Raw genomic sequence first — 13,766 nt, forward strand, 5'->3', positions numbered from 1 at the left:
GAGGATGTTACAACCTGTTCATGTTCTTGAGATGCAGTAGGTAATTCTCCACTTATATCCTTCTCAGTAGCACTCTTGGAATACACTATGTTTTTATTAACATCTCTACTAGTACCTACTGGAAATTCAGTAGGTAAGTTTGCAGCTACAGTTAGGTCAACAGGTCTGCTAGAAGAGACTGTTGTACAGCCAGGAATGAACCATGCAGAGGATGATTTTAGAGGAACAAAATTAGACTGTATGTTTGGTACAGAACCAGAAGAATCAGATTCTGCAATACCATCAAAACCAGATTTGAAGGGAAACTCCTCTTCATTAAACTTCACCTGTTTGGCCACAAAAATTCTTCCAGATTTGATCATACATTTATAGCCTTTATGGGAAAGACTGTAGCCTATAAATATACATTTTTCAGTATGAAATGAGAGTTTATGTTTACTATATGGTTTGAGATATGGAAAACAGCTGCACCCAAAGACTCTAAGATCATGGTAATTAGGTTCATGCTGCATCAACACAGTGAGAGGAGACACAAAGTTGAGCACATTGGAAGGCAGTTTATTAAGCAGATAGACTACTGTGGAGAAGGCCAGCCACTAAAAATTGAGTGGCATGCTAGCATGAGCTAGGAGAGATAGGCCAAATTCAGTAATAGATATGTGCCTTCTTTCTATTCTTCCATTCTGCTGGTGAAAATAAGGGCAAGGATGTCTAAACATTATACCATGGTTGCTGAGATACTTAGAGAAAGACCGAAAATCCCCACCCCAATCAGTTTGTAGACTTTTAATCTTAGCATTGAATTGTTTTTCTACAAAAATATGAAACTGAGTAAATACTTCAAATGCTTCAGCCATGTAAATCTGCTGAAATTGTCCAAGAAAATTATATAATAACGATACCCTTCTCTGGACAATATTGGGGTAGGTCCCCATAAGTTAGAATGTATTAATTCTAATGGAGCCTTTGCTCATGATAAAGACATAGGAAAACTGCATTGTTTTAACTTCCCAAACAAACATGCTTCACAAACAGAATTTGCATTGTAATCAGACGAATGTTTTACATGCAGTTTATTTAATACAACTTGAAGTGACTTAGCACTAAGGTGCCCAAGTCGAGCATGCCACAATAATGAAGAAGCAGATAGATCATCAACACTATTGTAGGCAAGAATTTTATTTGATACAAATGATGAAATGACAGCCTTATTAACTACTGGACGTAAGACGACTTTTGAGTTATTATTAGAGTGCATTTGAGAACCAAATAGAACACCAGGATTGTCAACAATAAATAGAACACCAGGATTTGTAGTACAGTGGCAACATCAGCAGCAACTGTAGGACATTGAGATAGAACATCCAACTAGTACAAACCATCCTTAACCATACCTTGAAGTAGTATCAATTTGCTGCTTCTATCCTTTATCACACAATAATCATAATAGAACTCTACTATCACATTATTGTCCCGTGTTATTTGTGATATACTCAATAAATTCTTGGCAATGTTTGGAACACATAAAATGTTTTGAAGATGTACAAGTCTGTTTGAATTAAGTGATGGGAGTAATAGTGTACCTGTATGAGTAATCTGCAGAGATTCACCATTCCCAACCTAAACCTTGGAACCACCTGAATAGTTGGTCTTGTTCACCATTTGAGATGGATCAGTAACCATGTGATTGGATGCTCTTGAGTCCATGTACCAGGACTGATCCTTCACAGTCTGTGGTGTTGCCATATGAGAATGTGAGGCTAAGTTCACATCAAGGTTTGCAACAGGATTAGAATAGACTGTATTAACTGGAGAACCAGCAGAATGCGGTTGATGTTGATTAAACCTTTGAGAAAGATAAGTGGTATCAACAGCTCCAAGTGCAAACTGATTTCTTAGAGGACCTCCATAAGTAGTGTAATCATGATGAGCTCTAGCATCAATATGAAAAGACCTATCTTGAAAATTTGTTCCAGCAAAAAGAGCTTGTGCATGCGTAGGATCATTGGATGCTATTAGAAATGGGGAATGAGTTGAACCAGGTACTGAGTATGATTGATTATGCCCTGCATTAGGAAATCCAGTTGTAGAAATACCCTGATAATTCTTATCAAATCTATGGTAGCAGTGAAGAGCTGAATGGCCAGGCTTCCCATATACTTGACACATTAATCTTGGCTTACAAAAGCCTTTTTCCTCTCCCTCGGCCTCTGGGAAAAGGAATAAAACCTCCTGAGAAACCTTGAGGTGCACTGTTGTAAGCCATTAGATCATACTTAGTTATGTAGTGTCCTAGTTGATTCAGTCCTGAAACTCCATTGTAGTGTTGAAAATATCCTGGTCCGAAATTAACATTCTAAGGAGGTTGTGATTGTTGAACTATCATTCCACCTTGAGGATAGGCATTTGTTGCTAAATTTATCATACCAGGAGAGTGATTTACCACACTTCCTGAACTATTTTGAGCACTAGAGGTAGGTCCTTCAACTACACAACTTTTAGAGGCCATTAATGCTGATGACATTTGTTCATGAAAATGCAGCAATGCACTGTTCCGTTTCTCCAAACGCATTTCATGTTTATGGAGCAAAAATTGCGCTTCTTGAAAACTTGTATGACTTACATTGGATACAAGATTGGCTACTACTGCATCATACTCTGAGCCTAACCCATCCAATACATATAACAACAGTTCTTCATCACTAATGTGAACTCCACTATCATTCAATTCATCGCCTAACTCCTTCATTGTTAAAATATAGTCATTCATGCTTTGTGACTCTTTTTTAGTAACTTGCAATAAGTTTCTAAGGTGGAGTGTTCTAGCCTTTGAGATTGATTGAAAATTTAATTCAAGTGTATGCCAAATTTCATATGCACTATTACATTTCGATACATGTCTAAACATGGATTCTGAAATTGATGAGAGTAACCAACTTACTAAGAACTGATCAATTTTCATCCAATTAAAATACTTAGGGTTTGATTGTTTAATAGAATGTTCAGTACCTTCTACATTCTCCATTACAAACAGAGTTGGGCAAGGATTCATACCTAAAATGAAGCTATCTAGCTCGTGAGAGGCTAAAGTTGGTAAAATTTGAGAGTGCTAGTAGTTATAGTTCTTCTCTACCAGCTTTACGAAAAAATTTGGAACTGATGAGTGACCTGTGAATTGCTAAGATCTGCCATTACTTAGCTGTTCTGCTTCAATTTTGGATGAATTAACAAAGGATTCGGAGTTCATGTTCGCCATCGATGTTAGTCTTCGGCTCTGATACCATGAAAGATGTTGTTGATAAAATTGTAACTGAACCAAAAATTGCAAAAAAAAATCTGATGAAAAAGTGTGACTGGTTTTCTGTTATTGAAGAAGAAAAGTACCAACTCTTTTACAGTTGGCAAAGACTGTAATCAAACGCAGCGTTTTGGTCAGACAAACACTGAAATGCTGCATTTGATTTACTTTGAATCATTACAAAGTAAACCCTCATTTCTTTACATCCTTGCAGATTAATCCTACATCTTATCTAATAATTGTTATACTTTCTCTGTTTCACAATAATAATCATTTTAATGTTATTATCTTTTTTCAAAATAAAAGATGTTTGACCAACTCAACCCTCTCTCTCTTTCTGGACGAATGATTCCTGTCTCCCCTCTTCCACTTTTTCTCTGGCCCTCATCTCCTCTCTCTCTTTCTCTATCTCTGCCCATCATTTCCTCTCTCTCATTCTCAATTGTATGTAGCCGGAAAACTGAAAATTTCCCACCTACAATTTTAGAGGTAGGAGTTAGTAAGAAGGGAGAGAAAATTGTTTTACTAAAAAATGTGCATAGCCTTAAAACGTCTATTATTGTAAAACGGAGGGAGTAAATTAGTAATACAGTTAAACCTCTTTATAGTGATACTCTATATAAGAATAAACTCTACATAGTCATAAAAAATTCTATTCCCAATTTGGGATAGTTATAAATAAGAATAAACTCTATATTGTAATAAGTTATAATTTTTTTAATTCCTGTCTTAAGGAAAGTTGCCTCCACATAGCAATAATTATTTATATATTGCAAAAATAAAATTTATGCTATGTTACATTAAAGGTTCATGATGAAATAAAATATTTATCTAAAGTTGTTTGGGACAATGATTTATGCTTTAGAGTTGTTACCAAATCTTCTAACTTGCGGGTATGTAATAACTCGCTAGGATGGACACCTTCTTGTTAAAGTCAAAAAATTTCTAGCTTCTCAAGCATGTTTAGAGCTTCATGGCATGAAATTTTTTGCATTTCCATACTATCATCATTAGGATTATTTCCTTTCTCTTCTTGTCTAATTGCAGCAATGATTTCTTCTTTAGTTAAAGCATATACAACTTGTTGCTTATTTGGATGATCGAGGAAGACATTAATATCCATTCGATTAGTGTAGTGAAGTTGTCGAATCTGATCACTCAATTCTACAATGACTCTTCTATTCTCCTCATCCACTTCATTTGTAACTTGCAATTCATTAACATCGGGGGCCCTAATTTTGTAGTGCTTAAAACAATTGATAATTGTTTGTGGCTTCACATCAATTGACCATGTAGCAACTGCATTTACAATTACATCAAGGATACTTATCTTTTCTGGTTCCAATACATGATCTTCTATCCGTTTCAAAAGTAAGCGATTAAAGCATTGCCGATAATAACCTTTGAAATTTCTAATAATGCCTACATCATATGGCTGGATTTTGGAAGTGCTAGCTGGTAGTAGGAACAGAACAGTTGTGTGATGAAGTGGGGGGAGATTCTCCTTTTTGCCATGTGCGGTACAATTATCCAATATAAGCAAGACATTTCTATCCAAACGACTATCAAACCACTTAAGCCATTCCATAAAAAACAAAGATGTCATCCATGCATTTCAATTTGCTCGATACTTGCAATTGAGATTATCATGGTTAACATTATTAAAGCATCTTGGATTAAGAAACTTACCGATGACCCAAAGCGGAAGTTTGTCAGAGCCATCGCCATTGCCATTGGAACAAATAACAATTGTAATCCTCTCTTTGTTTTGCTTTCGGCCCTCCAACTACTTTGTTGCAAGAGAGTTATCAACTTGCATTCGATAAAATAAGACAGTTTCATCCATATTATAAATGTCCTTCCAAGCCCATTTGTCTAATTCCTCTCTTATTGATGGCAAACTAGCTTCAATTTTCTCCATATTAATTGAACCACTTTCCCCAAAACGATGAAAGGAATGAATTGCATGTCATTGCTTGAACTTTTCTAACCATCCATTTGAAAATTCAAACAAGGTAGCTTCGGGATAGAGTTTCTTAGAAAAATATTTCCCTTCTCTTTTAACAATTCACTATTCATATTGACATGCTCTTGATGGCATACAAACCATTCATAGAGGGCAGACTCCATTACTGGATACTTTACCTTCTTTGAACGTTTTGTGTTTGGGTTCAACAATACTTCTACTTGAAGGAGGTCAACTGATCGTTTGAGTGTCTTAGATATTGTTGCTTGTGATACCTTATAACCATGAGTATCTTCTAACCACTTCACAAGATCTTTCGGCTTCTAACTAGGGTTTGATTATTTCATTTTGCACAACTCAACATGAATACTTTCGGTCAATTGAGTTCGTGTATTAACTTTGGGTTTCATGATTGATTTGCTAGAGGAAGAAGAAAGGTATCACTTGAATTGGTGTTAGATTTTATTGAAAACTTGACTGAATAAGTTGAAACATAACAACCCTATTTATAGCAGGCTAATCATAATTCTACTAGGATAAGTAAATAAGAAATCCTAATATTACTACTAAAACAATGAATTGAAATCCTATTAATACTAAAACATGAATTGAAATCCTAGTGCTACCAAAACATGAATTTTAAAATCGGAAATCAAGTAATATTAAAAGTAAATAGGAAATCCTAATACTACCAAAACAATTGTTGTAGATTTACGCAAGTGTACGAAATCGTGCAAGTAATAAAGTGTATAAATACGGATATCGAACCCAAGGGAATTACTATTATCAATTACCAATTAAACTATCCTATTACTATTTGATCAATCCAAATTGTATCAAGAAAAACCTAAATTTAACAAAATTAACAATTGAAATTAAAAAGAGAATAATTAAAATAAACCTTTGGGTAAAAACAAGATGACTAGACCTAGGGCATAGACTTCACACCAACTCTTATTCATATGTATCGATCTCTCATGCTAATTTGATTAAGCTCTTCCTACAGGTCAAAGTCCCTAAATTTTCAATAACTTTCTCTCGAACAATTATCAAATTAACCCCTAATTACTAACCCGAATTATCTCTAATCAGATTTAAGCAATTGGGGATCATTACGCTCTATGGAATTTACCAAAACCTCACAAGTCGCGGCAACCTATCTCTAGCGTTCGCTTAACCTATGGTTTTACTACTGTAGACCAACTAAGTATCATCTCTCGATCTCAACTTAGTCCATTAGTTCATTCAATTCTTGGGCCCTCAAGAATCAAAAGCATTAGGAAAAATAGTAAAACTTAGGAAGAATTCTTAATAAATTTTAACAATCAAAGATCAATACATAATTAAGAGATTGGGCTACATCTTAGCCCTAGAGAATAAAGTTAGTTCATAATCAACATGAAAGAAACAATCATCTTTATTAAAACATTCATCATGAGTTTACAAGAAAAGAACAAGGAAAACTTCTCTATATTGTGAATCAAAGCTCCAGAATTTCTGTTACTTCTTTTCTCTATAGATTTTTCTCTCTTTCTTCTCACCTAAGAATCCCCAAAATAATGCTAAAAGCTTTACTTTTATATCCCAAAAGGGTTAAGGTTTGTTTTTTTCCTTAATTCTATTTGATTTGGAACCCTTAACCCTATTCTCCTAGCTAAAAACGAATAACAAGTTAGTGACTTCCGTGACTATGCCATGGCACTGTGCTGCGGCACAGTAGCTGCTAGAGAAAGTGTGCCGCGACACAGTAGCTGCTGTCATTCTTCCCGCATCATTCCAATGTTCTTCAGAGATGTTGATATTTGGACTTGATAACGATGGAATTTGGAAAAGTTTTAAACATATTAAATGTATACCTTTGAATCATCTTTCCAACGTCCAAGAATCGTCTAAATCCTAGTTCTACATCTCAAGATATTCTCAAAATACCGAGGCATGCGCAAGTTGGAACGTAATCTAGAATCTTCTCTTTACTTCAACTTCCATAACTTCTTCAATTCAACTCCGATTCTTGATCCGTTTGTTTTCACTCGTCACTCATTCTGTTTCCAAAATGATTCTTCATCTGAGCATAACATTTAAGCACTAGTAACCTAAAAAACACTCAAAAACACCCGTGATCTCGTAAAAGGCAATTATGAAAATATTAAGCAACTTTACCAAATTAACCCTAATTTCCCACAATTAATCCCCATAAACCACTAACAAAATGTGTAGTTTCAAGCTCTTATCACAAGCCCTAACCAGCTTCTTGCTAGTCCCTAGCAAGCTAAGCGATAGAACAAGTCTTTTAGCTTGAAAACACAAACAAAATAAAGTCTATATCTAAACTATCCTAAATCACTTATGTAGATGGTCACGGTTGCATTTAGCATATGCAACAAGCCTTTCAACCCTAGGCGGCCCTAGTTGGACAAGTTATAGTCTCGTGAGGGTTTCCAGCGATCCTTCCCACAAACATCCAAACCTAAACTCACATAGACTCAAAACTAAAGACTCAAACACGTACACATTTTAGGATTCATACATATGATCGTCTCAAAAATTGTGTCAATGTGAACAAATCGAATAATTAATAACACGCAAATGCAAAAAAAATAAGTGAATTTCAACTACACTTTTGTTATTGACTCTCTCATAATCATTCACAAACCATTCATCCAAAAACCCAGATGATTTTATGCATAGCTTCCATAGGCAAAGTACGAAAATAAAACAAATGTGCAATCAAACTCTATAGGCTCACTTTTCAAACCACTCTCTACTAATGTAGAATCCAATCACTACCTCGGATCATTAGGTCTTTTTCATGGTTGTAAGGTTAGGCTAGGGTAATGGTTTATGAAAGAACAGAAAGGAATTTTTAACAAAATATAAGAGACTTAATATTTTTCAGTAAATGACCATGAACCATCTCTTTCTTGCTTCCCTTCTCATTCACCCTCTACCCTTTCACATTGATTGAACTCTTCCTTCTGACTTTAGCACAAACCCTCATGTAATGTACCTCATTTCAAGTTCTTCTCCCCAGCTACTTCTTCTTATTTTTTTGCAATTTTCTTTTTTTTTCTTTTTTTTTTTTTTTAAGGAAGATAGTAACTCAACAAAAAAATTCGTCTACCCCATCTTGCTTCTACTATCATTATTTTTTTTTTTCTTTTCACAACCCCCAACCTATCTCATTGCACATACTCAGGTTGTGGTCCAAAAAAATATATTCATTTTCTTCTACACACTTCTTTTCATGAGTTTTTCTTATAAGGTCACCCTAAATTAAGTCTCTCACAATGAGATGGGTCGGAAAGTGTTTTAGGCTTCATCGTCAAGGTGAGATATAGTGGGTTTAAAAATAAAAAAATTAAGGTTTACCAAGTGTATATATAGGCTCAAAGGGTTAACTAGGGATAAAATAATATAGGTTGGCTTGAAAGGCTCAATCATTCCAAACAAAATTGCCTAAATCATATCCTAAGCAATGCAAATTCTAGGATTTCACCTCAAGTGGTTATCAAATGAGTTCTAGAGTTTATGCACAATTTTCAAAAAAAAATTATTGCCCATAAAGACACACATAAAACGTCTCTAAGTTTCTGAATTATTCAACCAATCAAACCCATTCCCAAGAGAGTCAAAACTAAATGCAATTGTCATCTACTATTATCTTTACACTACGCGAAAGTTAATCAAATCTCAATATTACAAATTCACTATCATGGTCTTATCATTGACTTATGTATGAGAACCATACCTAAAACTATTTCACCCAAAAGCTATTAAAGAGATAATTCAAAGCACAAAAACAATTTGACCTTTGACCATAAGAAAATATTCCTTACGCCCAATGTTAGAGATGATCATTGTCCTCAATGTGTAGAGAGAACAACTACACTACCTTTCGTGCGCAACATTTATGTGAAGATAATCTTGTGAAGACATGCATATTGTTTGCTGTATCCAATAGTCATCGGGTATCTAGTTAAAAGAAAACAAACTATGCTCCTTTCTTGGCTAATTTAGTGTGCATAAAAGAAATTATGGGTGAAATATAAACAACTAACATATCAAACCAAACCAAAGTTATCACAACTTAACACATTAAACAAAAATCTAAAATAAATTCAAAACAAAAACCAAAATTAAAGTAAAGAACTTGGGTTGCCTCCCAAGAAACGCTTTATTAGAGTCGTAAGCTCGACTTTTTGACTCCTTCAATCTGGATCATCTAGGAAAATCCAAACCCTTCTATCCTTAATGCCACCATCTACATAAAGCTTCAACTGCTCTCTTTCCCTTTTATTCTCAATTTCCTCCTCCATAGTCCTAAAATTGACAACACATTTTTCTAGGAGTAAACGAGGGTATTTTTCTTCTAAGGTCTCAGCTACTTTATCATCAAGGATGCTAATCTCAATGCAAGTGTCTAACTTGGGTGGACATTTCATAGTATCAAAAACATTAAATTCAACTTTTTCATTCTCTACCCTCAAGATTAGTTTTCCTTTATGAACATCTATCAGCGTTCTACCCGTGGCTAGAAAAGGTCTTCTTAAAATTAGAGGCACCTCCCGATCTTCTTCCATATCTAATACAATAAAATCTACCGGGAAAAATAGTTTATCTACTTTTATTAAGACATCTTCTACTACTCCCTTGGGGTATTTTATAGACCTATCAGCTAATTGAAGATGGACTATGGTTGGTTTTACTTCCCTTAGGCCTAGTTTCTTATAAATTGAAAATTGCATGAGGTTAACACTAGCCCCGAGGTCACATAAAACTTTATCAAAATGAACATTACCTATTGTGTAAGGAATTGTGAAACTCCCTGGATCTCTGAGCTTTTGTGGTAATTTCTTCAATAACAAAGCGCTACACTCTTCCGTAAGCATCACCATCTCATGTTCTTCAAATCTCCTATTTTTGGTGATAATCTCCTTCAGAAACTTCGCGTACTTCGGCATTTGCTTCAACATGTCTACAAAAGAAATGTTAATATATAAAGTTCTAAACATGACCATAAACTTATCGAATTGCTTATCCAATATCTGTTTTTGCACTCTGTGAGGATACGGGAGTGTTGAGTGATTGTTTGTTGAAGCTTAGGCATTTTTGGCATTTTTTTTCTCCTATGCCCTTTTTGTCTTCTTCGAGTTTTTCCTTTGTTTCTTCTTCCTTCCTTACCTCCTTCAACTCCTTACCACTTCTCAGTATGATAGCACTAACTCTCTTCTTCGGATTCTTCTCTTAATCGCTTGGCAATGTCCCTTGAACTCTTCTCGCTAAAATATTGTGGATTTGCCCAATTTGAGTCTCAAGGTTCCTAATAGAGGCTAATTGATTTTGAACCAGGACGTCAGTCTTCTCAAACCTCTTGCTTGTCTCTTTAATGAACTTGGTCAACACATTCTCTAAATTAGATTTTGGCTCTTGAGGTTGAAAAACAGGAGGTTGTTTTTGCTCATTGTTGTTGCTCCATGAAAAGTTTGGGTGTTTCCTCCATGCTGGATTATATGTATTGGAATATGGATTCCCTTGTCCTTCTTGAAAATTGTTGACATAATTTGCTTGTTGAGGTGGAGCAAATGGATTCCCTACTTGACAATCTCCTGACAAATGGTTCCCTGCACAAAATTCACAAGTTAGAGAATGAGTTTCAATAGCATTTACCTTTAAGGCAACTCCTAATTGCTTTTGGATGGTTGAAAGTTGAGCAGCCAACGCAGTGTAGCAATCAACTTCGTGCACTCCCGCTGCTTTCCTTGTTGAATTTCTCTCTGAAGGTCTCATGTAGTTATTGCTTGCCATCACTTCAATCAGATTATAGGCTTCCTCCGGCATTTTTCTATTCAAGGCTCCCCCACTTGCAGCATCTACCATGGCTTGTATATTTGGCATCAACCCATTGTAAAATGTTTGCACTTGCAACCACATTGGTAACCCATGGTGAGGACACTTCCGTAAGAGATCCTTATATCTCTCCCAAGCTTCATAAAGTGACTCTATCTCTTGTTGGAAAAAATTTGTGATGTCACTCCTCATCTTGGCAAACTTGATCGGTGGAAAATACTTCGCAAGGAACACTTGAACTAACTCATTCCAAGTAGTGATGCTTCTAGGTGGTAGAGAAATTAACCAAGCCTTAGCTTTATCCCTAAGAGAGAATGGGAAAAGCCTTAACCTAATTGCATTATCAGATACCCCATTATGTCGAAATGTATCGCATAGCTCCAGAAAAATTGTGATATGCAAATTAGGATCATCGTTAGACAACCCTGTGAATTGAATCGAATGTTGTATCATCTGAATAATGTCTGGCTTTATCTCGAAGGTATTTGCTTGAATCAGTAGTCTCCTAATACTAGAAGTGTATCCCTCAATTGTAGGTCTTGAGTAATCCTTAAGTGCCCTTTGAACTTCTTCTTCTCCTCCTGTATCTGCCATTGAACCTAAATCCTCTGTGTGGTCCAACACTAAAAATACAGAAATAAAAATTAAAGCACTAAAAACAAAAATAAATAAATAAAAATAAATTACAAACTAAATTAGCAACTAAATAGCTTGTATTGATATTGATAATATAAAAGCAATTCCTTGGCAATGACACCAAAAACTTGTTGTAGATTTACGCAAGTGTACAAAATCATGCAAGTAATAAAGTGTATATATACGAATATCGAACCCAAGGGAATTACTATTATCAATTGCCAACTAAACTATCCTATTACTATTTGATCAATCCAAATTGTATCAAGAAAAACCTAAATTTAACAAAATTAACAATTGAAATTAAAAAGAGAACAATTAAAATAAACCTTTGGGTAAAAACAAGATGACTAGACCTAGGGCATAGACTTCACACCAACTCTTATTCATATGTATCGATCTCTCATGCTAATTTGATTAAGCTCTTCCTACAGGTCAAAGTCCCTAAATTTTCAATAACTTTCTCTCGAACAATTATCAAATTAACCCCTAATTACTAACCCGAATTATCTCTAATCAGATTTAAGCAATTGGGGATCATTACGCTCTATGGAATTTACAAAAACCTCACAAGTCGCGGCAACCTATCTCTAGCGTTCGCTCAACCTATGGTTTTACTACCGTAGACCAACTAAGTATCATCTCTCGATCTCAACTTAGTCCATTAGTTCATTCAATTCTTGGGCCCTTAAGAATCAAAAGCATTAGGAAAAATAGTAAAACTTAGGAAGAATTCTTAATAAACATTAACAATCAAAGATTAATACATAATTAAGAGATTGGGCTACATCTTTGCCCTAGAGAATAAAGTTAGTTCATAATCAACATGAAAGAAACAATCATCTTTATTAAAACATTCATCATGAGTTTACAAGAAAAGAACAAGGAAAACTTCTCTATATTGTGAATCAAAGCCCCAGAATTTCTGTTACTTCTCTTCTCTGCAGATTTTTCTCCCTTTCTTCTCACCTAAGAATCCCCAAAATAATGCTAAAAGCTTTACTTTTATATCCCAAAAGGGTTAGGGTTTGTTTTTTTTTTTATTATATTTGATTTGGAACCCTTAACCCTATTCTCCTGGCTAAAAACGGATAACAAGTCAGTGACTTCCGTGACTATGCCGCGGCACAGTAGCTGCTAGAGAAAGTGTGCCGTGGCACTGTGCCGTGGCACTGTGCCGCGGCACAGTAGCTGCTGCCGTTCTTCTTGCATCATTCCAATGTTCTTCAAAGATGTTGATATTTGGACTTAATAACGATGGAATTTGGAAAAGTTTTAAACATATTAAATTTAGACCTTTGAATCATCTTTCCAAAGGTCTAAGAATCATCTAAATTAGAGTTCTACAGCTCAAGATATTCTCAAAATACCGAGGCATGCATGAGCTGGAACATAATCTATAATCTTCTCTTTACTTCAACTTCCATAACTTCTTCAATTCAACTTCGATTCTTGATCCATTTGTTTTCACTCGTCACTCATTTCGTTGCCAAAATGATTCTTCATCCGAGCATAACATTTAAGCACTAGTAACCTGAAAAACACTCAAAAACACTCTTGATCCCGTAAAAGGCAATTATGAAAATATTAAGCAACTTTACCAAATTAACCCTAATTTCCCACAATTAATCCCCATAAACCACTAACAAAATGTGTATTTTCAAGCTCTTATCAACAATGAATTGAAATCCTAATACTACTAAAATATGAATTGAAATCCTAATACTACCAAAACATAAATTATAAAATAAGAAACAAGTAATATTAAAATTAAAAAAGAAATCCTAATACTACTAAAACAATTAATTAAAGTTCTAATACATACTACTAAAACATGAATTATAAAATAAGAAATCAAAATAGTTTTTTTGTAACTACACCTCTATTAAGTTATAACCTCCTTATAGTAATAAATTAGTTTGATTCCAACATTATGACTATAGAGAGGTTTTACTATATTACCAAATTACTCTCCTATTGTATATTTTAATACAAAAAACTTAATAATAGGGGAATTTT

General features: G+C 34.7%; 1 protein-coding gene and 1 non-coding gene across 2 annotated transcripts; one reads left to right on the plus strand and one right to left on the minus strand.

The window, feature by feature from the left end:
- Positions 1–9,472: 9,472 nt before the first annotated feature.
- Positions 9,473–10,237, minus strand: LOC116109930. The gene has a single exon (XM_031396167.1). The coding sequence runs from the start codon at positions 10,235–10,237 to the stop codon at positions 9,473–9,475; it is 765 nt and encodes a 254-aa protein (XP_031252027.1).
- A 962-nt stretch (positions 10,238–11,199) lies between these two features.
- Positions 11,200–11,306, plus strand: LOC116109971. The gene has a single exon (XR_004124817.1). It is a non-coding gene; the product is annotated as a small nucleolar RNA R71 (small nucleolar RNA).
- Positions 11,307–13,766: the final 2,460 nt, after the last annotated feature.

The sequence above is a fragment of the Pistacia vera genome, unplaced genomic scaffold (assembly GCF_008641045.1).
Source record: "Pistacia vera cultivar Batoury unplaced genomic scaffold, PisVer_v2 Contig591, whole genome shotgun sequence".
In the NCBI taxonomy this organism is placed as follows: Eukaryota; Viridiplantae; Streptophyta; class Magnoliopsida; order Sapindales; family Anacardiaceae; genus Pistacia; species Pistacia vera.

Excerpts from the sequence above, each read along its gene's own strand:
- LOC116109930 (XM_031396167.1), bottom strand. The coding sequence starts at position 10,237 with ATGTTGAAGCAAATGCCGAAGTACGCGAAGTTTCTGAAGGAGATTATC.